Raw genomic sequence first — 27,941 nt, 5'->3', positions numbered from 1 at the left:
ACATGCTAAGCGAGCGCTCTACCATCTGAGCTACGCCCCCCTTAGAAATAGTGCTGAAATTCTGTTTCATTTTATTTAATGGGCATTGATATTTATGATATGAATGCTTTGTATTAAAATATTTCGAATAGGTACCTAATGAATTCGGACTAGCTTGTTGCGTACCAACTGTTACGCAACAAAATCATTTAACTAGTTCTATTGTCTCATACGGAGTCACGATCCTCAGCAGTGAGGAACCGATCGAAGAGAGAGAGAGAGAGAGAGAGATTGTCTCATACTATGTTATGTACGGTGTTAAAAATGTGATGAAATAAAAACAATAGTACTATTAAAGGTAAGGTTTTTTAATGAAATGATGAAGGTAATGGGGAAGTTTGCAAATGAATTTAACGTTCTAACCTAATGATTACTTTCGCAAAGAAACAAATTAATTATTTCCAAATATTTATTTACAACCACTTTATAAAATTTATATTACATTAAATATATCGTTTTTGTTTTAAATAAATAATAACGAATTCAATGAATAAAATAATTTGTACTGTCGTTACAATATAAGGTATTACTAGTAATTTACTTTTTCTAAAAGTTTCCCAATATCAATTATTTAAATACAGGCAGAACATTTGACTTTATTTATTTATAATCCATATGCTAGTACAGAAATTAGACCCAGATATTATAAACAAAAACATGTTTCAAACAAAAATGAATTTCACCTTATCACATCTAGACCGACCAAAGAGAGAGCGTGCGGTATGTGTAGTGAGAATCATACACTGTGTCACTGTAATTTTGTTTTAAGCTGAAACTTAGATTCCAGAATACGAAATATTTCTTCACACAAAAAAAAAATACAAAAGTTTTGTCGAATCTGTGACCGACTCACTGCTACATAACGATTATACAGAGGCCACGGCTATCACGAGAACCTCACAACCACAACCGTTGGCTTTAAACCATTTCAAACCGTGTAGATTCATAATATTATTTTACATAAAACTTTTTTTACGTTTCATTAAATTTATCCATAGGTATATAGGTATATGTAAACTAAAAAAAACAAAATATTTTGTGACACCGAGGCGTACTTTGTGAGTTGAGTTTAATAAAGGTTTTGATTATTGAGCCTTGGAACCAAATTAAAATTATTTATAATATGGCCGCTACGGTTGATTTTGGATATACGAATCTGCAAATAAACATGCAGAGTTTGGAACTAATAAATTAATAACAATATTTTATGTGATTTTTATTTAAAAACAAAAAAACATTTTCTCTTACAAAATATAAAAACGTTCTACTACCCTTATCTTTGTAAACTTTGGAATTCATTAACACTTAAAGTATAGCATCGGAGTTTGATTTATCATCAAATCATGTAGGAACATATAAGATAGTGTCATTATTAGATTATTAGCTTTGGTCTTCTAGCATAACAACTTGGGTTCCCTTGCCAACGGCATCACCCTGTTTGAAGGGTGCCACGGCTTCCACCACGCCATCTCGGGGCGAACGTACTACATACTCCATTTTCATTGCTATCACCACGAACAGAGGCTGGCCCTTCACCACCTAGAATATATTCATAGTATCGTAGTCCATAGACATCATGATTTATACACTAACAGGGAAAAACTTTTTTACTGGTGGTAGGACCTCTTGTGAGTCCATGCGGGTAGGTACCACCACCACTACTATTTCTGCTGTGAAGCAGTAATGCGTTTCGGTTTGAAGGGTGGGGCAGCCGTCGTAATTATACTTGAGACCTTAGAACTCATATCTCAAGGTGGGTGGCGCATTTACGTTATAGATGTTTATACGCTCCAGTATCCACTTAACATCAGGTGGGCTGTGAGCTCGTCCAGCCATCTAAGCAATAAAAGAAAAACAGACAGCTAAGTACAATTTTCTCCACTTTTTTTTTGTATGTATGAAGGTTTACTGTTGGCCCGGAGGCCTTTCCAGTTTCACCAGGACAGCTGGGCGAGCAAAGGCTCAGCCAGGAGGGGTGGGATTAGCTAACAGCTGCCCGAGCGCCTCCGAAGGAGACCTAACAACTCGAAAGCAGCTGCTTCGCGGATGAATCTAGTACCGGATCGGAATCGCGACCCGCTGAGAATATCCGGCGAGAAACTCAGCGGGCTGATGCATGGGTCGAACTCTTTGTCGACTAATTTTCTTTATTTAATTGTTTAGTATTGACAAACTTGAGTGTTATTAATTTACATTGTGTGAAATAAACACACTTTTCCTTGAAATGTCAATGAAAAAAAAAACGTAATACGCAAAGTGAATTTGAATCTTGAAATGTCAGTATTATTATCGAATGTCGATCATTGAAAGACCACCACTTAAAATTAATATGTGAATTTCGAATACTGTAATACCTCTTTTGGTTTTAATCATTAAGTGAGTTAAATACGATTATATAATAGAAAACACACAATTGATTTTCAAATATTTTAAATATCAATTGGTTAGGAAAGGGCTATTTGTAACAATATAAATAAAAAAACTATCGACAAGATTGATGACGTCAGCGTTTTTGTATTACAAACGTGTTGATATGAGATAAACGGGGCAGACTTCTTAACTTATTGATATTTCTTATTTTATATGAATAAAGCTTAGGATCGAATGGCAACCCGTGAAACACGGGAAAGAAGTTTTATACTTTATAGTTTATTTTAAAGCAGAGGTATTTAAAAAAAAACAATCATATAGTGTTTTCCATTACATTAGTCGAATTCAAGCGGTACTCTTTTGCCCACTGAGTTTCTCGCCGGATCTTCTCCAGTGGGTCGCGTTTCCGATCCGGTGGTAGATTCTACGAAGCACTGCTCTTGCTAGGGTCAGTGTTAGCATCACTTCGGTTTGAGTCCCGTGAGCTCACCTACTAGTTAAGGTTACGCTAAAATAGTCTCTCAAGGCTATCTATCACCTTAGGTAGAAAAAAAAAGCGGTACTCTATGGCTTCAAAAATTCTTACCTTATCCCCCTTATTAACTAGTATACGTTCAAGTACTCCGGGTGTGGGAGAGGACGCGCTGTTCGCAGCCGCAGCTGGGTCCGATCCGCTGACCGCTTGGAACTTCGGATGAGGTATCACGAAAACCGTTTGCCCTGTCTGTCGACAGTTTCGGCTCTTATTTGCATGTCTTTAAGAACCATTTTCCCGCGATCACCGAGCAAATAAAGATACACCAAAATAGTATATCTTGTAATGGGATTTTTAGAACTTTATCGTTAATTTTATATGGTTGTCTTAAAAATCATCATTAAATCATCAAACTCGATTCGTTTTGAGGAAAAATTGATTAAATTTGATATCGTTCGAACTGAACTATAACTATTGGAATTATCGCTATTTCCCTAGTAACTATAGATAAGTGTGACCGAGGTATTTTTTTATCTTGTCTCAAGGTTGCGGTCAAGATTATATGGGTTATGGTTATAATTTATCATCGGTAGGTCGTTATCTATCGAAGGTCTGGGTAGTTATTAAACAGCTTCCAAATTTTTATGAAATTTTTGTACTATACACACTTGTCGAAAAATTTTATGGTTGCCCACAAATTTACGTTTGATGTTAAAAAAATCTGTCACTTTTTATCTGCAATACATACTAGATACACTGATTATTTTTATTAGATTATAAAATCTGACCAGAAATACATTCATACACACACTTAAATAATATCAACGAAAACAAATTTTAAATATGTAAAGAAATATAGTAAACTATCGACCCGCCCTCGCTTTGCTTCGGGAACTGTAATTTATTATTGATTATTAAAATAAGATGGCAGATTTTTTCTTACTTACTTGATACTTATCATTATATTTTTGGTAATTCACACTATATCTTTATAAATTACAGCTTATGTTTTATTCTGATGTGTCAGCTATATTATTGTAAAGTTTCATCAAAATCCATTATTAGTTTTTACATGAGTAACAAACATACATCCATACATTCGCGTAAAAACTTTCGCGTTTATAACATTAGTAGGATGTAATTTCATGCTGGAAAGAGAGCGAGCTGTAGCAAAGAAATGACGCCATTTTTCGTGGTTACTATAACACCTATAGCGACCAATCTACAGTGCTTCCTTTAAGAGCAAAAGTATTTTATCTCTTCAATCAATCACTACATAGTTTAAAACAAAGTCCCTTTCTCTGTCCCTATATCCCTATGTATGCTTAAATCTTTAAAACTACGCAACGGATTTTGATGCGGTTTTTTTTAATAGATAGAGTGATTGAAGAGGAAGGTTTATATGTATAATAACAAATAGTGGAGAAATACTGTTATGAGGTATATAATATGATGTCGTAAATAATCAATAATAAAATTTCATGTTTCCGAAGCGAAGCGAGGGCGGGTCGCTAGTATATTATATTTTATGAAAGATTTTTCTGTTCGGGCTTCAGGTCTCGAACCCAGGGAAAAAAGGTGACTCAGTTCCTTCTTAAGTATAAATACTAGTTTTAGCACTTTAGTTATAATTTTTAACACACATTAAATATTGGGTGGTTATTTTTGGATAATTGCTATATTGGAATTAATTATAGTGAAATATCTACATGTAAACCCGTGTTTTAGTATTTCAATATTTAATAGTTTTGAAGTGAAAGTTTCTAAAGTCGGAGATATTATAATTTCGATTTGATTCTGTTTCAGGAACAATGCAAGACGATATTATAATTTTTAAGTAAGGATTTTAGAATACCTCGTCGTACACGTGAACTTGTTGTTCGTACGTCAGCAATCCAATGTTGCTGATCTTGTCATCGATCAAAGCGTTCAATCGTAGGCCCTTGTCATTACTGCTGAGGTAAGCTTCCACGCTCCTCCACTCGCCGTCGCCGACTTGTACTCGATACGTATTAGGCACGTCCGTGTACTGCACAGTGACTGTGAAATCTGGAATTAAATAGTTTTGGTAATGGGCCAAGTAATGGGCTTTGTACAGGATCCCCACTCGCCCCGCGGATGGGATATGTTTTTCCTACATATGCTGATGGTCTAGAGCAGCGGTCGGGGAACCGAGGTAAATTACCCCAAATGGGGTAAAATGAAATTTTGGGGGGTAAAAATGAAACTTTTGTGAGTAAAAAGTATATATTAAAGTGAAACTTCTCTAGAATCGTTGTGATTTCAAACTTAAAACAAAAAATTATGATTTACTTATATTTTCTGTGGGGCGATTTTTTTTCCTCAACTGTATATTACATATATTACTATTATTACCGTTTTGTATTACATTGATAAATTGAATAAATGATGTTTAAATTAAATTTTTAGTTATTGTTTTCTTTTCAAAATTATCATGGGGGCTATAATATGAAAGATGCTAAAAAGAAGCGATTTCGTATTTTTTTTTTCTTCACCATGGGGTAATATCAACTTACACAAAAACATTTTGGGGTAATAATTAAAAAAGTTCCGGTACAGAGACCATATCAGCGTAACCTTAACTAGTAGGTGAGCTCACGGGACTCAAACCTGACGATGTTGCTAACACGAACTCTAGCAAGAGCGGTGCTTCGCAGAATTTACCACCGAATCGGAAACGCTCACTGAGAAGATCCGGCGAGAAACTCAGTGGGCTAAATTGCGACGGCGAGACAAGGTTGACGCAGAGCATATTGCATTGATCCCGCCGTGCGCGTTTTGAGCCCGCACGAAACGACATTCCAATATGCATCGCGGAGCATCGGAGCTGATTTATTATTGAGGGTTCTTGAAGTGATAATATAACTTCTTAAGGGAAGGTAAGTCACTTTGTTACGTAACGCGTTACGGCGCCAATCTGTCTGACTTCCCTTTCTCTCACGATATACGTACCTCCTAATTATTTATATACCTTTTTCAATTTTCATATCATATAAATTTTAAGTAATAACCTAGGATTTTCTCAAGTTAAACAATTTCAATATTAAATGATTTAACTTAGATTTGTTTGTCTTAACTGCTGTCGGGCGTCCCGACGTTTGGAATTTTTCTTTTCTTTTATTGCTAAAACGGATGAACGAGCTCACGGCGTTGTGTGATATGACTACCGGAGCAAATAGATCTACAATGTAGAAGAAAACTAAAACCTGAGTCGCGGTAAAGATTTTTTTTACAAAATTAGTTTTAATATATTATGTATTATTTTTGAGTTTCGAACAACAACATTCGGACAGTCGCAAAAATCCCTCTATGGCACTGTCTACCCATTAACAACACCTTTCTATGGAAGACTTTTCCTTTGTTGTTCATCACAGTGGTCAAAAAAGCTCTACTACCGGTCCGCGAATAATTGAAATAGACCCCTAGGTTACTATAGATTAGGTAGGGAAATAGAAAAAGACAAAAAGATTTCAATCGGTCGTCTGAAAACCTATGCAGTTTCGCCAGGACTGGTGAGAATTAGGTATGACTGTCTCTTTGCAGTTAAAAAGGCATCCTTTTTTTCCCCTCCTATAAACTGGTGATCTAAGGGGTTATTACAGTTACGCGGGTACTTTGCTAAAAAAAAAGGCATCTTTTCCCCCCTATAAGCTGGTAATCTACGGGGCTATTCCAGCTACGCGTGGACGAAAGGCATCCGACAAACCTATAATCATGAACAAAAATATCAGCGCCATCTATCGGCGTTTTAACGACAGACAAAATCATTCCTGCTCACCTTTTTCATCAAATCTCAATGGCACGGTCTTCTGTAGCTGGTAGTTCGGTCTGAAAGCGGTAGACGGTACAGAAATGCCTTTCCAGCTATCATTGGTGGCAAGTTGAGCTTGTGACACCAGAAGCTGTGAAAATAAAAGGAGTTTTAAAAGTGTATTGTTAATGTTCGCGAATATATTATTATAAATAAAATAATCATAGTTACAAATAAAAAAATTATAAATAGAGAAAATGTTCTTATTATTATGATTTGTATAAACATATTTATTGTGTGGCATTATCACATCAGATAAGGGATGTAGATATTTGCACGTGCTCGTTATTGCAGTACCCAAATTGTAAGAAACTGAAAATTAACTTTCAATGAAAATTGTATTTAATGTGTTACTAGTTACTAGTTACTAGAGTTAATTCTAACTTTTTTATTTATTTATTGCTTATATGGGTGGACGAGCTCACAGCCCACCTGGTGTTAAGTGGTTACTGGAGCCCATAGACATCTACAACGTAAATGGGCCAGCCACCTTGAGATATAAGTTCTAAGGTCTCAGTATAGTTACAACGGCTGCCGCACCCTTCAAACCGAAACGCATTACTGCTTCACGACAGAAATAGGCGGGGTGGTGGTACCTACCCGTGCGAACTCACAAGAGGTCCTACCACCAGTAAGTAATATTAAACTTACGTGTCCCAGAGCAGCTTGAATAGCGCGGTCCTCATTCAGCACAGTATCGGATTTAGGGAATAATTCGGCCTCGTGTTGCGGTATGAACGCTGTGTGAACATCTCCCGCTACGAACGCGCTCGCGCCGCTCAGCCGCAGGAGGAAGTTGACGTTTGTTTCTAGACCAGCTACCTGTCAATAAAAATGCTAGTTTGAAATTGTCAAAAATAAATTGACAATCGATGATGAGGCAATGACGTCACACGTCACGCTTTACTAGAAGTTATCTGTGGCACAGATTACTATTGTCTGTGGTCAGTTATGTTATTGGTACACAATACAAAATTTAGTGTTGTGTAATTATAGCTAGTTTCATTTTTGATACAACCAATGTTCGTCAAATCAATTTGTGATTACGATAATGTTTTATTGAATTAATAATAAATCCGACTTTACCTTTTTTTATATTATAGTATCAACTAATCAAAAAAAAAACAACCTAGTATGCTACATTTTATTTAAGAACTAAATTTAGTTTTAATTTCACATTTTTGCGTAAAGTTTTTCTGCATCAGTCTTTAATTGGCTAGTATGTTAAACTATTTTTTTTTTATATAACATGTATAATAGCCGGCAAACTTCTTGAGCATTTGTTGACGTAGTGGGGGTAAGTTCGCGCATGGTACACTCACGTGCAAAAACATTACTTACTCTGCGTCATAATGCTATTAAATTATTAAAATCAACATATGTATTTATTTATATATTTATTAGAACATCAACAAAACATATAGGTTAATAATTGTAATAATTTAATCTTGGGGTAAAATAGATATTCCTTCTATTAAGTCAAAACTAGAGCTGTTGCCAGGTCTTGGTTCAGTTGAAGCGAAGCTGGTATTTGTAGTTTTTTTTTCGTTATCATAATCTTGACCATCATCATCATCACTGTTTTCATCACCCGAGTCGCTATCATCGTGATTAGTCGACATAGGGCTCATTGGTGTAGTTTACAACTCGGTCGATTCGGTCTTCTTTTTTGTCTATAATTAATTATTTTTTGAAGATATTCGATTCGTAGTAATCGAATGTTACTTTTTTCAATTACCAGCTTCCGATTATTTTTTGTTCTTTTTTTCCATCTGAAGCCTAGCTCTTTCATAATACGTCGTAAGCTTCATTCCGAGCCAATAAAATTTATATCTTTAAATTTTTCGAAGCCGTTCTACGGTGCGGAGTTTCGCTGCTTGTTATGTAGTTATTATGATTACATCTTTTTATTACAGATTGAACGAAACTATCCATTCCGGTAACTTTCTTCTTCCCTGATATTTTCTTACCCGGAGTCCGAAACACGGCGAGTAAGCCAGAGCCTTTAGCTTCCTTAATAATGCACCTAACAGTACTCACTGATGGTTTTGTTACTTCCGAAGTCTGTTTTAATTTTTCCATATCATTCTTTCCCTGTTTTATAAGGAAGCAATATACGTCGTACACAATTTTTCTACCCTTTCTTTTGAATACTACACCAGTTAGTCGCGGCATAGTGTATGTTTTATAAAAAATCAACAAACACTCAACAAATAGCAATGGCAACAAAGTCCACAAGTAATTATAACAAATAACTTAACGATTAATAACGATAGACTTTCCACTGTACGCAAGCGTACTTTTGGGAGCAAGCGGAATGAGGGCGCGGTGCGGGGCGCAAGGTTCGACTGATCTACCAATAAAGCGCTCGATACGATTTCCCCTGCCGTCGCGCCTCACCCTCACCACCAAAGTGATCTAAAATTCGGTTCTGCGCAGTCAAGGTCATTTGCTCAAGAAGTTTGCCGGTTACTATACATACTGTGTATTTTTATGTAACATGTACATATAAGATAATAAATTATTAATAAGAATCTTATTTTTCAATCACCTGATATTCGGTAAGTTTTGCCTTTGTTTTCGCTAGTGCCTCGGTTCGATCGCGTCCCCACACAACCAGCTTCGCTATCATCGGATCATAGTGCACTGATACTTCTTGTCCTTCGCGTACTCCGGTTTCCACCTAATTAGTTCCAGAATGTTTATGTCAATAAAGAACGTAAAATCAAAACGATAGTGTATTCAGTGTGCTTAGTGCGAGTTTCTTAACGTTCTCGTTAGCGTAAGAGTTAACCCATTTTTGTATTATTTTTTTATTTATTTTATTGCCTTTCTAGGCAGACGAGCATACGGCCCACCTGATGGTGAGTGGTTACCGTCGCCCATGGACTTCAGCAATGCCAAGGGCAGAGCCAAGCCGCTGCCTACCGTTTAATACTCTCCACAAGCCTCGTTTGAAGAAGGACATGTCATAGCGCTCGGGAAACACCGTGGAGGGGAGCTCATTCCATAGACGGATGGTACGTGGCAAAAAAGATCTCTGGAAACGCACTGTGGATGACCGCAGTGGCTCCAGGTAGTATGGATGAACTCTACTCCGTATGCAGTTGGAACAGCGCCCCTAGCGGCAAACGTACGCAAGCGATCCCATTCTATACAAATATGAGCTAACTTTTACGCTATCGAGAACGTTAAAAAACTCGCACTAAGCACACATATTACTTTAACATTAATGTTGAAATATGATAATGAAGTAATTGAAAATTAAACAAGCATACAAAAAGTACTTGAATTTTAAGACTTGTCTAAAGAGCTGCGGAGAATAAAAACCATTTTATATACAAATTTTAATCAGAAAACAGCATCTAGAATATGACAGAACTGGAAATCACAAACGATTAATTCGCGACACTATGATCAGCGCTATCGATATTGACATATTGATATAATATGCATAATAATATGACATATATTTACTGGTGGACCTCTTGTGAGTCCGCACGGGTACTTACCACCACCCTGCTTATTTTTGCCGAGAAGCAGTAATGCGTTTCGGTTTGAAGGGTGGGGCAGCCGTTGTAACTATACTGAGACCTTAAAACTTATCTCAAGGTGAATGGCGCATTTATTGCTCGTCCACCCATCTAAGCAATAAAAAAAAAGATTAATGAAAACAAGACCACAGTTCGGTTTGTGTGAATCGTTTCTGAGATCTTCCAACGTGAATACCGCCACCTGATTTGGAACATAAAACTCTTCGGAACGTATGACTGCTCGTGGTACGTTGACAAAATTGTGACGTCATAAGAGTTAATCGGCTCACCCGTACAAACTCTTCAGCGATAGGCTGCGTTAGCCTGTGCAGTGTACCGGCTCTGGGCAGGAAGCCGGCCGCGGGCTCCTCTGCGTATATCCTACACTCGACCGCGTGGCCATTCCGGACGATGTCTTCCTGTGTGACGGGCAGCGGCTCACCGGCTGCCACGCGGAGCTGCCATTCCACTAAATCAGTACCTGAAAAGGGAATTTTTAAGATCCAGTGCTGTTGTTAGCGAATAAAAAAAAAGATTCGCGTAATGACGTCACCGTAATTAATGTGCTGAAGTGCGAAAGAGATAGCAAGTACTCCCAGTACGTACCCACATTGGCTGTTTCGTACTTTTCAAATGAATTTTGATATTGTTTTCACAAAAACAAAATTGATCCCCAAATACCGTATTATAAATACGTACGAATAAGACCAAAACAGGATTTTACAATTTTTGTAATAATCCCTAGATTATTATTTGTTTGTTAACACGGTCCTAACCGTGTTAACAAATTGTATGCCTAGAAATCTTAATTATGTGTTTACATGTGTGTATCTATGTATATTATGTCCAACAGTGGTTGTCGGTGCGTTGATAATAAAAACCGATTGTTTGTACCTGTGTACATACGCTTTTTCATATGCGGTGAGTTAAATGAGTTTTTTTTTTATTGCTTAGATGGGTGGACGAGCTCACAGCCCACCTGGTGTTAAGTGGTAACTGGAGCCCATAGACATCTACAACGTAAATGCGCCACCCACCTTGAGATATAAGTTGTAAGGTCTCAGTATAGTTACAACGGCTGCCCCACCCTTCAAACCGAAACACATTACTGCTTCACGGCAGAAATAGGCAGGGCGGTGGTACCTACCCGCGCGGACTCACAACAGGTCCTACCACCAGTAAACATATTTTGAAGTTATAATAATAATATGTACAATGAAAAAAATTGTCGCAGTTGCATATTGTATTTCATGGAGTCCCTTGACTGATAAAAGATCCAAAATAGGCCTTTTTCGTATGCGTATGCGTTTGGCACAAAAAATAAGTTTCTTTGCGTGATTGGCTAATTGCATCTGCAATAATGAGTTAGTCATATTCGGTAAGACTGTGCTTATGTGCTGTGGTAAAAGTCACTCGTTTTCACTCACAATTTTCTCGGCTAAATTGTCGTTTTTTTAATTAACATTTTAGAGGCCAATTTGGCTTAACCTTCCAAATGACTCCGAAATTTGACATCGCTCGAAATATCGATCCCCAGAATCCCTATACTCGAGGAAAGCTGCAGGGGTAGGTACTACTCCTTGAAATTGCGGCGCTATGACAAAAGGGCCCTTCGCAGTGAACGCGTAAGCCCGTGTCTTCAATGCGTTGAACTGAACTGAATTCAGTTTACCCCACTTGGAGACACGCCCCAGAGAGTTCTCCACTTCAGACACAAGTTTTGATCTCCTCTAGTATTTATGTACAACTTATATGTATGCATATATAATACTCAAAGGCTTCAGCTTATTCACTTCATGACATTCAATAGAATAGACAGAGTGATTTTATTCTCAACCAAAACCTTTGCAGGTATACATTAGTATATCAATTGAATTAATTTAAAGATAAAACAATTTTAATTAAATTAATTACCAGTTATCATTTCCGTGATTGGATGTTCGACTTGAAGACGCGTGTTCATCTCCATGAAGTGGAATTCGTGTGTGACTCTATGAAGGATGAACTCTACTGTGCCGGCTCCTACGTAGCCCACGGCCTTGGCGGCGCGAACTGCGGCTTCACCTAACGCTCTACGAGTCTCTTCAGAAAGCCCAGGCTGGAAGACAGAATATATATTATGATGATAGTTTGTCTTTTTTTATTTATTGCTTAGATGGGTGGACGAGCTCACAGCCCACATGGTATTAAGTGGTTACTGATGCCCATAGACATCTATTACGTGTACGTAATGCGCCACCCACCTTGAGATATAAGTTCTAAGGTCTCCGTATAATTACAACGGCTGCCCCACCCTTCAAACCGAAACGCATTATTGCTTCACGGCAGAAATAGGCAGTGTGGTGGTACCTACCCGTGCGGACTCACAAGAGGTCCTACCATCATTAATTACGCAAATGATAGTTTTGCTGGTTTGATTTTTATTACACGATGTTATTCCTTCACTGTGGAAGTCAATCGTGAACATTTGTTAAGCACGTATTTCATTAGAAAAATCGGTACCCGCCTGAGGGATTCGAACACCAGGTGAATGCACCAGACGTCTTATCCTTTAGGCCACGATGACTTCAGTTAGGTTTGAGATTAAATGAATTTGGAAATTAAAAAAAACACTCACTGCCGGAGCTTCTTCTATGATCTTCTGGTGTCGTCTCTGTACTGAACAATCTCTTTCAAAAAGATGAACAGCATTTCCGTGCATATCTGCGAACACCTGAAATGAGTTTTTTTTTACATTAGCCTCTGATACGAAATAAAAAAATATGGTTTTACAATTTTTTTACAGTTAAAATAATTTATATAATACTTGTATAATGTGTGGTGAACTAACTAGATAATATTGACATTTAAAAAGAAAAATTATTCACCACACCTGAACTTCCACATGCCTTGGATCCGTAATGTATTGTTCGAGCAGCATATTATCATCTCCAAATGATTTAAGCGATTCTCTCTTCGCCGATTCCAATTGCGGAAGGAAATCAGATTCGGTCATTGCGATTCTCATACCCTGAAAACAAATAAAAAAGATTAAGAAAAAAAATTGGGTGGAAGAATCAAAACATTTGGTGTGAGATATTTATTACCATTTGAAATTTTGTATTGAATTTTATAAACACTTATAGACATTTCATGGTTTTTGAACCAGTCATTAATGTATTATTGAAAGGTTACATCCATTTTTTTCTTAATATTTTACATCAAGTAAGCCAACATTAATGTTTTAGATGAAAAACCCAGTGGAATGGTGAAGTCTTCAATATTTTATTTCACCACAGATGGTTCAAAATCAATTCACCATTTCTACTAAAATGATAAAATAAAGATATACGCATTAAAGGTGAATTTAAATAGATTGTACCTTTCCTCCGCCCCCCCGGACAGCCTTGATCATAAGCGGGAAACCAATTCTTTGGGCTTCAGCTTTCAGTCTCTCAATGTTCTGATCTTCACCATGGTATCCTCTAACAATGGGTACACCGGCTGCTGACATAATAGCTTTTGACGTACTAAAAAAATAAAGAATCACAAATTAGTTAAGAACAATATACAAATTTTTAAATTAAGTAAATTCTTGTTTTACTTTATAAAACAATTTTTATAATATATACATTTTTAATTACAGGGAAGCCTAAATACTAATGGTGTATTTTTGTAAAATTCTTTATTATACAGATACAGGGTAAACAGTACTGTGGTTTCAGATTTCAGTAATTTACATGTAAGTGTCAACTTGGCTCCACATTGACTGATGTAAGTTTTTCACATTACATATTTCGTTTGAGCTGCTCGTAGATATAACAACTGTCTTTTAAATTTTGTGAACAATCATTATACATAGTCAGGTCATAAATTCTGTCACATGTTTAAGGTAAAATAATTGAAACAAGTTTATTCATTATGTAACCATTCATATACCAAAATGAACTTAACAAAACAGATTCTTATGACACTAACGTTTATTCAAAATGACCTCCGTGATTTTGAATACAGGACTTCAATCTGCGCGGCCAGTCGTCTATCGCAGCACGAACGAGGTCCATGTCAATATCGGCGGCTGCCTTAATCAAGGATGTCTTCAGTGACTCCAAATTGGGATGAGGCTTTGAGCACGCCTTTTTCTCCAAGTGTTGCCATATCTTGTAATCTAACGGATTCAAATCTGGACTGGAGGAGGGCCAGTCTTCGTGCCGGATGAAGTCGATTTCACGCCCCGCCAGCCAGTCTTGTGTGCTCTTCGCTCTATGAACTGGCGCCGAATCTTGTTGGAATACCCAGTGCCTGTTATTGAACATGGTATGAGAAACAGGTACCACAAGGTTCGTCAGGACTGTATTTTGATACACAACTGCATTCGTTTTTACACCTTTCTCACAAAAATGTACCTCTATTAAGCCCCAATAAGAAACTCCCAACCATACCATGAGCGAGGATGGAAAATGACCTCGTTGGACACGCGGAATACGGTTGCTCGCTTCTTCATTACTGTGTGCGTACACCTTATCATTTTTTTTGTTGTAGCTCTCTTCTACGGTAAAAATTTTTTCATCCGAAAAAAGAATTTCCCGATATTTTTTTCCCGCGTACCGCTTCAACAAAGCGCGGCATCTCTTCAGTCTCAGGTCCATTAGACGAGCATTCAAACGATGTCCTGTTTTTCTTCGATATGCCCGAAGCCCTAAGTCTTCATTCAACACCCTGTGGCGTTTTATTATGCGTAAGCCGGAACGCACGAGATGTGGGAAAAAGGAGATAGTCTGTGCCACCATACCTTTTTACCGCCAAATATAAAAAACATAAAAATAATTTATAATGTGATAATAACTAATTTAATGTAATTACTTTATGCCGCTACAACAATAAAATTTATATTGTTCCAACTGTGGTGTTAATTACATAAAACATAACCAGGCGAAATAAAGAAGGGACTCTATATGAGCTCCCTCAACCCTTTTCACCGTGGTTCTGCTTAACCCCATCTGAAGGGCCAACAGTTTCTGCTTACGTTTGGGATTTCTTTGAATTCGCGCCTTCACAGCTTTTATCACTGCTGGAATCCTAACAGACCGAGGGCGACCACTTCTTGACCTGTCATCTACACTAGAGTCTTCATTGTATCGTTTGATGGTACGATAAACGAATCTTTTGGTTATATTCAAATTTTTCAGTATGTTAAAAATTTGAATTGGCGCGTAACCGCAACGATGCAACGCAATAACTGCAACACGGTCTTCTTTAAGCGTCCACTCCATATTTAAAAAAGAAGTAAAATTCTAAATGTATACTATTTTTATTTTCATGAACAATTCGAAATTCGAATTCAATAAACTTTTTTGTGGCCAGCATTCTAAAAGAAAAGTTTTTACTGTGTGACAATACTTATGACCTGACTAGGTATATATTGTCCTCATGTTAACAGAAGAGTTTTAGCACTAATATTTTAATGTTCTTGGGTTATGGTTAACACTAAACAGGCAGAGGCTCAATCACTATCTATATTGATGAAAATCTGTATTGATGAAGGTGAAAGGCTATTTTTTGCTTAATACGAGACATTTATCTTTGTAAGTAAAGGTCTGTTTTATTCGGTATTAGCATCAGAAATTCGATGTTTTTAGTTGAACTTTAATTAAGTTTGCTACATTCAAATAGCTGAACAAGTTTTTTTGTTGTGATATTTTTTCCTAATTTTAAACTTTTAATGGCTCTCCTGTAAAGTTGCAAAAATGTTGCTTAAAACAAATGGCATTTCACTCCTTAATATGTATATATTACACAACAAAAAGGTTCTACAATTGCATGAGGTAGATTGAAGACGTTGATTATTGAAGTTTACTATTTAAAATCCATGCTAATTAACTTTACCTTTTGATACCCATATCTCTAATAGCTGAAGGTGGTGGGCCAATGAATATAATATCTTCAGAAGCACATTTTTCACAGAATTCAACATTTTCAGATAGAAATCCGTAGCCTGGATGTATAGCTTGACTGTTAGACTTTTTAGCTACTTCAAGAATTTTAGATGCATTTAGATAGCTTTGTGTGGAAGGTGCAGGCCCAATGTGGTAAGCCTCATCTGCCTGTGAAAAATTTAAGAAAAATGTTATTCCTGCTTTGGTCAATTTTTCATGATTTTTTTTATCTAATGTAAGTCATATTGTAGTTTTGAGCAGTTTTCTAGTCTTCGACACATTAAAATGTTGGAAAAACAATATTGAAAAAATAATTAGATTATACCATTTCAACATGCATAGCATGTCTGTCGGCATCAGAATAAACAGCCACTGTCCTGACTCCCAATTTCTTTGCAGTTCTCATGACCCGACATGCTATCTCCCCTCTGTTTGCTATCAATACTTTGCTGATCTGTGTTCTTTGAACTTTCTCTTTGATTTGTGCATGGTTGTACCTTATATTGTTCTGAAGTGTTGTCAGTGGACTAAAAAGTTTAATAATGTGAACAGTAATAACTGGCAGTCAGATTAAAAAAAAATAGCCATTAATAATATAGTGAAGTGCTAACTAAGTTTTTAAAAAAAATTGTAGTTTCAATGTTTTTTCACATTTAGTTTTTATTTATAATCAAAAAGGCACTCTTATGAATCTAAGCAGTCTCTTCCAGATAATCAATGAGCAATACTTACAATACTTGTTACTCAACGAAAAAATTAAATTGTTATAATTAACAGGCTACAAAGCTCACTCTTAATAGAGACATACACATGCCTAAATGGGAATTTGTTTGTTACTACTAGCTAGAGTAATTTTGATTTACACTCTTAAACATTACAGTTAAAAAGGTTAGGAAAACATTTCATCCTTTTTCACGTGATTAAGAATAATTCAATTTTTGTTTTACTTATATACACATTAAAGTTACAAAACAACACTTTAATTAATTGGCTATCAGTAATCATAATATGCCTTTTACAACTCACCTATTTCTATAAAGATAGCGTAAATAATGCATTTTTAAAGTCAACCGCTTTTTAGCTATTATTTAGGTATAATAATATGTAATTAAAATGAACTAAATCAGTACAATATTATCTTCGTTTTACCAAGATAAATTGAGAGATTACGTTTGTCGCCAGGCCCCTCTTTATGTACGTAACTTACTGATAAAAAGTGACTTAACAAAATCACTGAATAATTAATTACTGTTAAAAACAAGTGTCTTATCAGTTAAATGTCAACAACCATAATTATTGTTAAGATTTAGTAGGGAATTTATGATTATAATGAAACTTTAGCGAAATTTAGGCTATGATGCTTTTAAAAATCAATATATTAAATTTATAGTGTCTATTTAGGAAAAATAAATACTAGGCACTAATATTATAATTTTAATCAAACCAACACACTACCTACATTTTATAAACAAAAGTTTGATTAGGTAGGTATGTCAATTGTCAATTCAATGAATATAATCAGTGAGCTGTGGTTTTTTTTTGAAGAATTTATGGCTTTGTTTCGAGACCTTTAAGTTAAGTCTTATTTTCCTTCTAATATTCTCCTAAATGAAAAATTATTTGAATACTTTAATCAATTAGGATGAAAATACTACATAAATGAGATGAGATGGAATGAAGTATAGTTTCAGTAAAAGTACCAGCATTCATAATTATTGGTAATAAACTAAATTAAAAACGATGTATAATAACCATTCGATTGACTGTCTTTGAACAGCTAGCATTTTTTATGCCTACAAGACTTATGCTGGTAGACTCGAGGGGTTATACCAGCTTTAGCATAGCGAGTAGATGAGCTCACGAGGCTCAGCCTGGCAGGCTAGCATTATTTCTATTCAAAACACCATAAATCACATCCAAATTATGTATGTACGATGCATGTAGTTAATAAATAGTAACTCTATGGTACGATGATATGACGGCAATATTGGCAATTCTTGAATATTTAGTGTATTATCTAATATTATCTATGATGGCAATATTGAAATTGTCGTTGTATGATTAGGTTTAAAAATTCAAAATAAATGGTTATTTTTCTGCGAAAGTCAAAATATCATATAAACAATATAAGAATAAAACTGAAATATTAAGTGTAACGTCTATGATTATATGTAATACGATTTACTAACTACAAAGTTCATAAATTGCGATATATATCCAGCAAAAATAGCAGTAGCTGTTACATCAATAAATAATCACACAAAATACCAGTAACCTATACATTTAAGCTCTTATCAGGGTAGTAACTCGTAAACTTTGGAATTTTATTACGGTTTTATTGTAATAGTATGTCTAAATGAAATGGGTATAAAAGGTTTGTGGTCTGTGCTGACTCCTTTCAGTGAAAAGAAATCCTTGCATGAAGTGAGTTGATATAAAATATTTGAATTAACAACACAATATAGTTTGAAACTAATTGGATGGAATTTTCAGTTACGGGGGGAAACAATTGCAGTAGACCTCTCTGGTTGGGTCTGTGATAGTCAGAATGTTACGGAACACCATGTCCAACCGAAATTATATCTTAGGTGGGTTATGGTTTATTTGCTTGTTTATAATTTACTTATTCGCCAATTTGTTAATATTCTTAATAAATAATGCTCTATAAAAAAAATAGAAACATGGGGAATACAAAGCTTGGAAAGTTGGAAAATTATTGAGTACATATTTGCTTTTGTCATAATTAATAATGAAGTCTTCTGATCATCTTCTTATGAATCATAACCATAGGATAAGGGTATTTATTGGGGTATAGGGAATCATCAAAAGCATTTAGCACATGCACTAAATAGACTGAGGTTAGAAGACCGGAGTTAAGAGACAGGAGAACACTTAAAAATATATAAATGATAAATACCTTGGTCTATTACAGTTTACATGAAGTATATTATAGTATACTACCTAAAGGGCCTCAATGGCAAAAGGGATTAGACCAGTGGTCGCCAAACTGCAACTTGCAATCCCCATGCGGCTTCTTGAACTCTCAGTTGAAGCTATGCTCAAGCTTCCGTAAAATGTTTGGTCCAGGTAGAAAATTACTGATTATCTTGCCTTGTAAGAGACATAGATATAAACATTTTTGAAATGCAAGGCTATAAAAATGGCTCTGAATAAATTTCCAACATGTATTATCTATATACATTTGGCTCTTTTGGATGATAAACTTACTGACTACTGGATTAGACAACTTTGTAAGACATCTTTCTTAATTGTTTATTTTGCAAGCAAAAAGAAAGGATTTTAATTTCTGTTTTGTGATGTTGAATTTAAAAAATATTTATACATAAATTATTTAAATATAAACACTTTATTGTACATTAAATAAAATATCAGATCTAACAGAATCCACTATTGGTGTGTTAAAACAAATGAAAGAAAATAGAAATGACAGAAAATCTTAATAAAATACAAAATAACAAATAACAAAATTTTATTTTAGAAACCTGTTCTTCAGAACGGTGTATCTGCTATTGGCTGAAATAAATCCTATATTTGTATTGGAAGGAGATGCACCAGAACTCAAAAGAGATGTAATGGCTACTCGAAATGCTGTCCAATTTCGTGGTGCCGCACCCAGATCTGAGAAGGCTTGTTCAAGTGAAAAACTGCCTAATGTTTCCAGAAAGAGATTTAAAAATGTTTTAAAGGAAGTATGTGGATCACTCTAGTAATTACTCAAAGTAATGCAAAGATAACTTGAATATGTTAGGAAAATGTGAAAATTACTTTTTTCAGTGTGAAACTCTTCTCAAGAGTATGGGAGTGATATGTCTTAAAGGTAGCGGAGAAGCTGAAGCAACATGTGCCCAATTAAATGCTGAAGGTGTATGTGCTTAAACAATGTAGAAAAAATATACATTTATTAATATATCTGTTTAAAAAAAAGAAGGGATTAAGTAGTTTAGTACATAGCAGTAAACATATTATAGTAATAGCTTAAACAATAGTGCATGGAAATTTTTGCATGTGAAACTCATCAGAACCTTCAATTTACGATTCTTTGAGTTTTAGACACTATTTCTTAAATGATTCTCTTTTGTACTCTAACAGATGTTGTGTTTGTAACCAGATACCAATTGTTTGGTTGTAGTTTCTTCTGAATTTTCATAATTCAATGATATTAAATTAATGAGTTTATTTTTATTTTACAACAAAATTTGGAAACAAACAACAAACCTATTATTTGGAAACTTACAATGAGTTTCTTTGATTTGTACATACACTGTCGTACATTTAAAACATACTTTTGGTGTAGTTCGTCGATGCAGTTGTCTCCCAAGATTCGGATTGTTTTGCTTACGGAGCGAAACGAGTGTACCGAAACTTTAGCGTGTCGAGTTCAGCCGGCGGAGGTGCGATGCAGGGCTCTGTTGACTGCTATGACGCCGAAAAACTGTACAAGTCGAATGGTAATCTCTTAAAAAAAGATGTGTGGTGTCGTGGGACACCGGATAGGACCGAAGTTCCTTATTATAAAAATATTAATTTTAAGTTCTATTCGAGGTATAAAGAAAATAATTATTCGGGTATACATTTTTTATTATGATTTTTTATTGATAAAAAAAAAACGACTACTTTACGAAGTTATCAACTTTATTTTATTCACAATGATTTATAAAAAATATATAATAAAAAAATGTTATTTTTGTACGTTATTACAAAAGTTATAATGTACACTGTGTGCATTACTAATAAAAATCTTACGTTACGGACGTCTTTTCCCGGTTAGGGACCCCTCCCCATCGTCCCATAAGGAACTTCGTTCAAAAATATCATTTGATCTCTATCCAGCTGATGTAAACGAAACCTTCAAATTCACGAAACGTAATGTAATGCAAACCGTTATTATTATTTTCAACAAATTGTTGAAACCTTTGTAGCGTTTACATCAAAAGTCGTACGTCGATAAACACGTACGTTACGTTAAGGAAAATTATGAAAACGTACGGCTTCCTAAAATTAAGTACCTACATATAAGAAACGTTGACAATGTAATATCAACAATAAGTACGCCGATAAGGTGATATTTAGATATAATGTATATATTATGTATATACAAATTTGGGTGTGTCGATTTTGTAGATTACAGAATTTTTAGTTATAGAATTTTTCAGGGTTCGGCCGCAACAAAATGGTGGCGTTGGCTTTGCTTTGCGGGTGTGACTACGTCGTGGGCGCGTGTGGTTCGTCCATAACGACGGCCGTGCAATTTTTGCACACTGTTGCTGATGATGATGTAATTCCTAGGTAAAAATACTACTACTAAGTAGGTACTAGTAGGTATTACTGTAAATACGCTGATACATTTTAATTACTTTTTAGTCAATAGAATGAAGAATGCGTGATTGTTATTAGAAAAGGATCAAGTATCAAGTGTATTAGATATAGACTATAGGTATAATAAAAAAAAAGAAAATCGAGATGGGCATACTGCGGCAGACTTATATCATTTATTTATACAGAAGAATTTCGGTGTTTTCAGGCTCCTTAAGCATCGGTCAATGCCCTTGTTGAACTCTTCGATTACGACGAAGAGTTTGACGAGCGAACTAACCCATAGAAACAGTCCACTGAGTTTCTCGCCGGTTCTTCAGTGGATCCCGATTTCGAACCAGTGGTAGATTCTGTGAAGCACTGCTCTTGCTTCGGTTAGTGTTAGTAAATTCTCTCAAGTTGAGCCCGTGAGCTTACCATCTGTCCGCGCGAAGCTGGAATGGTCTCTTAGGCTACCAACGAGTAGGTAGGGATTTTTTTTCAGAAGATGTAATAAACATTTACATTTTATTTCGATCACTACTTGCATAAAATACATATTATACATAAATGCTATATAAAATAAGCTATTATAACTACGAAGGAAGGGCTACCTCGCGAATGTATCTACTACCGGATCGCAAGCGAGACCGGCTGAGAAGATCCGACGGGAAACTCTACGGGCAATAGGCTAGGTTTCACGTTGAATTCTTAGATTTGTTCGTACAGCTATCAGTGTGCTTAGTGCGAGTATTTTAACGTTCTCGATAGCGTAAAAGGTAACTCGAATTTGTATCCAGTTGGAACAGCACCCCTAGCGGCAAACGTAGGCAAACGTTCCAACTCCATACAAATTTGAATTAACGTTTACGCTATCGAGAACGTTAAAAAACTCGCACAAAGCACACAGGGTCCTCATGCCTGATGTGTTAGAGCTGCAAGCGTCTAATAAAAGTTTCAGTGGATCGGGTGGACCCGTAAGAGCGTGCACACTGTCCATTGATAAGGCTAATAATGTATCGAATAATGTAGGTAATCATCACATTTTAACAAAATTCACGTAATATTATTAAATTCAGTTTAGTCGAACGAAACCGCACGTGTTGTCTTGTCATATTCAAACACAGCGGCCGCAAACAGGTTATTATCGTGGGTGTCGGATCCCGATTGTTACGAGAGGCGGGCTCGCTGGGCGTCCGCCCCGGGACGCTGCGACCGCTGCGGTCACGTCGGACGCACACACCTCAGGAATGGATGCCCCGTTTGCGCCACGGACCGAGGCTGCAACGATCTCGGACATAAGTAATTGCCACTTAATTTATCTCATTAAAGGTCTTGCTTCGGAATAACGAAGCTTATTCGGTAGGTAATATGGTTTGTTTGTTTTTAATGAAACGCATGTGTATTTGTTAAACGAATAAGTATACGTTCCGATATGAAACTCTTATATAATATCATCATTTTTTTTTTGCTTGGATGGGTGGACGAGCTCACAGCCCTCCTGGTGTTAAGTGGTTACTGAAGCCCACAGACAACTACAACGTAAATGCGCCACCCACCTTGAGATATAAGTTCTAAGGTCTCAGTATAGTTACAACGGCTGCCCCACCCTTCAAACCGAAACGCATTATTGCTTCACAAGACGTCCTACCACCTGTAATTACGAAAATTATAACATGACCAAGAACTCCTTGTTCATACAGACAAGTGGTTTTCTACGCATTCAAAATTTACCAATGTGAAAACACCGTTGCCCACTTAGAGGTTAAAGTTGAGGAAAATGACAATTTTTTTTTGTTTTTTTCACGCAAAAGTGACGCTTCGATAAGTAGGTACGATCCGCGAACGAACAAGGAAATTCATTTTGTGAAAAGTCGATTCTTTTACAGGTCGAAAGTAGCGGAAGCGAAGCGAGAGCTGTCACTTCGCAGCCGGGCCCTGTCGAGCGGCGTGCTCTTCCCCGAGCCGAGAGTTATGAAGGAGTTTTTGAAGCCCACAATTGAAAAAATTGAGTTGGACAGCTTGAAAACGCCGGTTCCGAGTTTGATACAGTTTGTGGTAATAAATTTTGCTGGGTGGCTCTGTTCATTTGTTAATTGTGTTCTAGATTTATTTATGTAGTTTTTTTTTTGGGTAAAAATTGGCATGATTTCTTTAAGGCGTAAAGATAGTGGCTTGGTTCATTTGTTAATTGTGTTCTGGATGTATTTATGTAGTTAGTTTTTTTTGGGCAAAAATTAGCATGATTGCTTTAAATCGTAGAGATAATGGCTTTATTCAGTTATTAATTGTGTTCTGGATCTATTTACGTAGTTTTTTTTGGAAAAAAATTGGCTTGATCGCTTTACGTCATAGATAGTGGCTTTATTCATTTGTTGTGTTCTGGATGTGTTTGTGTTGTTTTTTTTGGGCAAAAATTCGCTGATTGCTTTAAGACAGATGTGGCTTTGTTCATTTGTTAGTTATGTTCTGGATGTATTTAAGTAGTTTTTTTTGGGTAAAAATTGGCATAATTACTTTAAGCCATAGATAGTGGCTCTGTTCATTTTTTGATTGTTTTCTGGATGTAATTATGTAGTTTTTTTTTGGTAAAAATTGGCATGATTGCTTTACGGTATAGATAGGCGGCAAGGTTCAGTGGTTGCTAGTTTCCAACTAATAAATAATTTGTATTTTAAGATCTATGATTACTCACAGAAATTAATGGTGAAGAAACTTGATTGGTCGGAACGGTACTGCGTCGAGAAATTCTTGCCGTTGCTAACGAAATTTCATTTACAAGAACGCGTTCCGTCTAGAACCGTGCAACCCATTCGTATAAAGAAAAAGCGGAACCCGAGAGGTAAGCGTATCAGCGAATTAAAGAATGCATCATAAGTTTTTTTATTTTTTATTGTCTAGATGTGTGGGCGAGCTCACAGCCCACCTGGTGTTAAGTAGTTACTGGAGCCCATAGACATCTACAACGTAAATGCGCCACACACCTTGAGATATAAGTTATCTCAGTATAGTTACAACGGCTGTCCCACCCTTCAAACCGAAACGCATTACTGCTTCACGGCAGAAATAGGCGAGGTGGTGGTACCTACCCGTACGGACTCACAAGAGGTCCTACCGCCAGTAACAAAATTAATTATTATATTATACGATTTTGTTTCATGATTAATGCGGAGATACTCTAAATTTATTAATTAAACAATCTTACACAGTCACAAACAATTTGAATCAATTTGTATTTTATTCTTTTGTAGAAAATAGAAGTGGTATATAGTCACATTAATAATTGAGTGTTCAATCATTTTCGACGGAAACGACGGTGATTTCTTTTTTAAATTGCAACATTCATCTTCAGATTTTTTTTATATATTTGACTATAAAATGTAAAAGGGCCGCCACTTCGATAAAGCGGCACGACACGAGAACTCTCTGATCGTGGCGCCGGTAACTACATTTCCGATCCTGCGGAAAGAATGGAAAGCAGTCGACGTCGCCCTAAAGGCGTCATTTCGGATCCTCCCGATTCACTAACGGTGCTTTTAGGTACCTCAAGCACCGGTCACCGTTCTCGTTGAACCCGTCGCTTGCGACGAAGGGCTCGACGAGTAAATTAACCACCAGACACAGCCCACTGAGTTTCTCGCCGGATCTTCTCAGTGGGTCGCGTTTCCGATCCGGTGGTAGATTCTGCGAAGCACGGCTATTGCTAGGGTTCGTGTTAGCAACGTCGTCAGGTTTGAGCCCCGTGAGCTCACCTACTAGTTAAGGTTCAGCTGAAGTAGCCTGTCAAGGCTATCAGCTTAGGTAGGAAAAAAAAGTAAAAGGGCAAAAAAAAAGTTAATGTTTCATTATGAACTCCCGGGATTCATATGTCTAAATCTAAGAAAAAATAAATAGAAAAAATAAGATAAGAAAAAATACATAAATATAGAATACTTTTTTTTTATGCAGGTGTTCCGAGTTACGAAGTGGTGTGGGCTGACGTTAACGGAGTATACGAAGCACTAATTCCTGATGATCAATTTGAAGGTATATTTCGAAATCTTGAACGACATTGGAAAATTTTAACAAATCCTTATATCAAAAATAATTTGTTCGCAGAAGATGAAGATCCCTCTGTTGTTTGGACGTCAACAGAGAGACAAGATCTCATGCGGCAGTTTTATCCGAAGATAGTTGAGGCATTCGAAGAATCTATAAAGAAACCTCTAAAAGCAAAGAAATCAAGAACCAAGAAAAAGAAAGAAGAAAAAGAAAATATACAGGAAGATAAACCGAAAAGGCGTTATAATAGAAAACCTAAAAATAACGTTGAAATTTTAATATTAAATGAATCTAATAAACATTCGAAATTTGAATCGAATTCGAGCAAGCTGAATGTCAGTGTTTCCGTGAATAAATTAAAAAGGAAGTTGAAAAACACGAAGAAGTCCACACAAAAAACCATGGACAGTTTTATTGCGAAGAAAAAGAAGAAATCGTTGCGTAACAGTTTGGTCTTGAGTGTGAGGAGGAGCTTTAAGAATTTGTCCATAGCTGAGGATAAAAAAATAAATAAAAATAAAAACTTTTTGAGCATACTGAATAAATCAGACGAACTAGATCACAGTGACTTGTCAGGTATTATAGAGACTATAATTTCGAGATCACCCGTAGTCGAAACAGCCAAAGTGGAAAACAAAACGTTCAAACTTGTATTCGATAAATATTCAACGCCGACAAAATTCGCTTTACGTAAAACTGTACTGAGCGATATACAGAATAATTGTTCGACACCGAAAGACAGTCCGAAGAACAGTTTTAATGCTTCAATGAAATCTAAATTGAATACGAGTTATTTCTTTGATAAATTGACTGAGGAAAGGGACGCCTTCGAAATGTCGCTCGATTACAAGCACAATAGCGCTGTTATTGTTGAATATGATAAGACTTTAGATTATAGTTTGCCCGAAGTCTGGTGATTAACGTAAAGATATTAAAGAGTTTGTTGTCGACATTTGTCTTTTTAATACGCTTTTATTAGCTTCAGACGTATGTATGTTAGTGTGTAACGGAATCTTTGAACATGATTTTGACCCCCTTCAAAATGTTGGATTAACTCGAAATTTGGTATACTTATTAAGGACCGATGACAATTCAATATTAAAAAAAAAATTGTGAAATTCAACTAAAAAATGAAAAATAAATAATAGCTTAAAAAGGATATTATCAAAATAACCCTTCTACTCATATCTGTTCATAAAATATTTATAACTACTGATACAATGCACCCCACGCTTTTTTTTACAATAAAATCATAATTTCTTATACTATATTTAATTAAAATTTATTAAAATTTATTTTCTACTTTTTAGTAGGATTTTCTATAAAAGCGTATTTTGTTAGTTTTTTTTAATCTATTATTTATTTTGGTCCTGCTTTTGTAGATTTTCTTTGAGTCAGAATTTTCTGAAAAAGCTATATAGGTAAATTGTTAACTGAATGAATTTGCAAATAGATGTCAAAACCACAACTATCACGATCAGCGAGTGGGCCATCGCCACATGTAACCGAAACAGCTCGCTTAACAAAGCAATAACATAAGTTTAAATGCGTTTTTTGGCTGAAGTTCAAAAGTGATAATGGAGTACGCATTGTATCAAAATGACTGTTACGAAAATAGCTAATGGTGTTTTATCGAATAATGTCTAATTGAGTAGCAAAGCTAGCGTCTATCCTGAGTCATTGCATTCGTTCAAAACAAATCACCTAAAAATGTCATTATTTGTGTAGCTACCAGAGACCCGCAAAATTATAATTGGCGTAATTACTGGCGGTAGGACCTCTTGTGAGTCCGCACGGGTAGGCACCACGACCCTGCCTATTTCTGCCGTGAAGCAGTAATGCGTTTCAGTTTGAAGGGCAGCCGTTGTAACTATACTTGAGACCTTAGAACTGATATCTCAATGTGTGTGGCGCATTTACGTCGTAGATGTCTATAAGCTCCAGTAACCACTTAACACCAAGTGGGCTGTGAGCTCCTCCACCTATCTAAGTCATAAAAAAAAGCCGCGCGATTTCTGACATCATAAAATGTTCGGTACATACGATAAAATGTTCATTCTAATGTTGATATTAGCTCTAGGTACTCTTAAAAGTGACTTCGCGTTAAGGTAAATTAAATGAATAACAAACATTAATCTTGGCAGGAATATAAATATCAACAAGAGTTCGGTAGTGCTTTTAGTAGCGGTTTGGATTGCCGCAAATCCATTTGAAATGCTGATCGCTGAAAGCGCCGAGCCACGCCATCGCGTCTCGATGCACTCTGATTTAAATAATTCTGCTTTTATTATTATTTAAATAAAGGTTGCGATTAAATGATTTATCATAATTTTAGGGTAGTTATTTTTTATTGCTTAGACGGGTGGACGAGCTCACAGACTACTTGGTGTTAAGTGGTTACTGGAGCCCATGGACATCTACCA

At 36.0% G+C, this 27,941-nt stretch overlaps 2 protein-coding genes across 4 annotated transcripts; one reads left to right on the top strand and one right to left on the bottom strand.

Annotated features, from left to right (window-relative positions):
• Positions 1-434: 434 nt before the first annotated feature.
• On the bottom strand, positions 435-17,684 carry LOC101746892 (methylcrotonoyl-CoA carboxylase subunit alpha, mitochondrial). Its single transcript, XM_004924624.3, has 14 exons — positions 17,191-17,684; positions 16,490-16,691; positions 16,115-16,332; positions 13,611-13,758; positions 13,122-13,259; positions 12,867-12,962; positions 12,164-12,347; positions 10,540-10,730; positions 9,268-9,399; positions 7,368-7,538; positions 6,684-6,807; positions 4,740-4,933; positions 2,996-3,133; positions 435-1,578 (listed from the first exon to the last, which is right to left on the bottom strand). The coding sequence occupies exons 1-14, from the start codon at positions 17,220-17,222 to the stop codon at positions 1,420-1,422; spliced, it is 2,127 nt and encodes a 708-aa protein (XP_004924681.1). The 5' UTR covers positions 17,223-17,684; the 3' UTR covers positions 435-1,419.
• A 466-nt stretch (positions 17,685-18,150) lies between these two features.
• On the top strand, positions 18,151-26,468 carry LOC101738877 (flap endonuclease GEN). 3 transcript variants are annotated; one of them, XM_062672613.1, is made up of 12 exons: positions 18,542-18,588; positions 18,658-18,752; positions 19,097-19,251; positions 19,664-19,874; positions 19,960-20,049; positions 20,480-20,633; positions 21,339-21,471; positions 22,618-22,779; positions 23,367-23,535; positions 24,175-24,319; positions 25,426-25,503; positions 25,576-26,468. In XM_062672613.1, exons 4-12 carry the CDS (start codon positions 19,758-19,760, stop codon positions 26,433-26,435), a joined length of 1,908 nt encoding a protein of 635 aa, XP_062528597.1. In that variant the 5' UTR covers positions 18,542-18,588; positions 18,658-18,752; positions 19,097-19,251; positions 19,664-19,757; the 3' UTR covers positions 26,436-26,468. The 3 variants fall into 3 exon arrangements, with proteins under 3 accessions (XP_004924708.1, XP_062528597.1, XP_062528598.1); XM_004924651.4 differs by lacking the exon at positions 19,097-19,251 and having other exon boundaries at positions 18,151-18,588; XM_062672614.1 differs by lacking the exons at positions 18,542-18,588; positions 18,658-18,752; positions 19,097-19,251 and adding an exon at positions 19,261-19,415.
• The last annotated feature ends 1,473 nt before the right edge of the window (positions 26,469-27,941 follow it).

The sequence above is a fragment of the Bombyx mori genome, chromosome 15 (assembly GCF_030269925.1).
Source record: "Bombyx mori chromosome 15, ASM3026992v2".
NCBI lineage: Eukaryota > Metazoa > Arthropoda > Insecta > Lepidoptera > Bombycidae > Bombyx > Bombyx mori.
Note: the sequence above shows the minus strand (reverse complement) of the source record. Positions and strands in the feature narration are given on the sequence as shown.

Bases quoted from the DNA above. Each gene is read 5' to 3' on its own strand.
- LOC101746892 (XM_004924624.3), bottom strand. From the start codon at position 17,222: ATGCATTATTTACGCTATCTTTATAGAAATAG. The intron at 13,759-16,114 runs GTAAAGTTAATT...TTATTTTTTTAG, and splicing joins AGAGATATGGGTATCAAAAG to TACGTCAAAAGCTATTATGT. The intron at 1,579-2,995 runs GTAAGAATTTTT...AATATATTCTAG, and splicing joins TAGTTAATAAGGGGGATAAG to GTGGTGAAGGGCCAGCCTCT.
- LOC101738877 (XM_004924651.4), top strand. From the start codon at position 18,526: ATGGGTATAAAAGGTTTGTGGTCTGTGCTGACTCCTTTCAGTGAAAAG. The intron at 22,780-23,366 runs GTAATTGCCACT...ATTCTTTTACAG, and splicing joins TGCAACGATCTCGGACATAA to GTCGAAAGTAGCGGAAGCGA. The intron at 25,504-25,575 runs GTATATTTCGAA...ATTTGTTCGCAG, and splicing joins TCCTGATGATCAATTTGAAG to AAGATGAAGATCCCTCTGTT.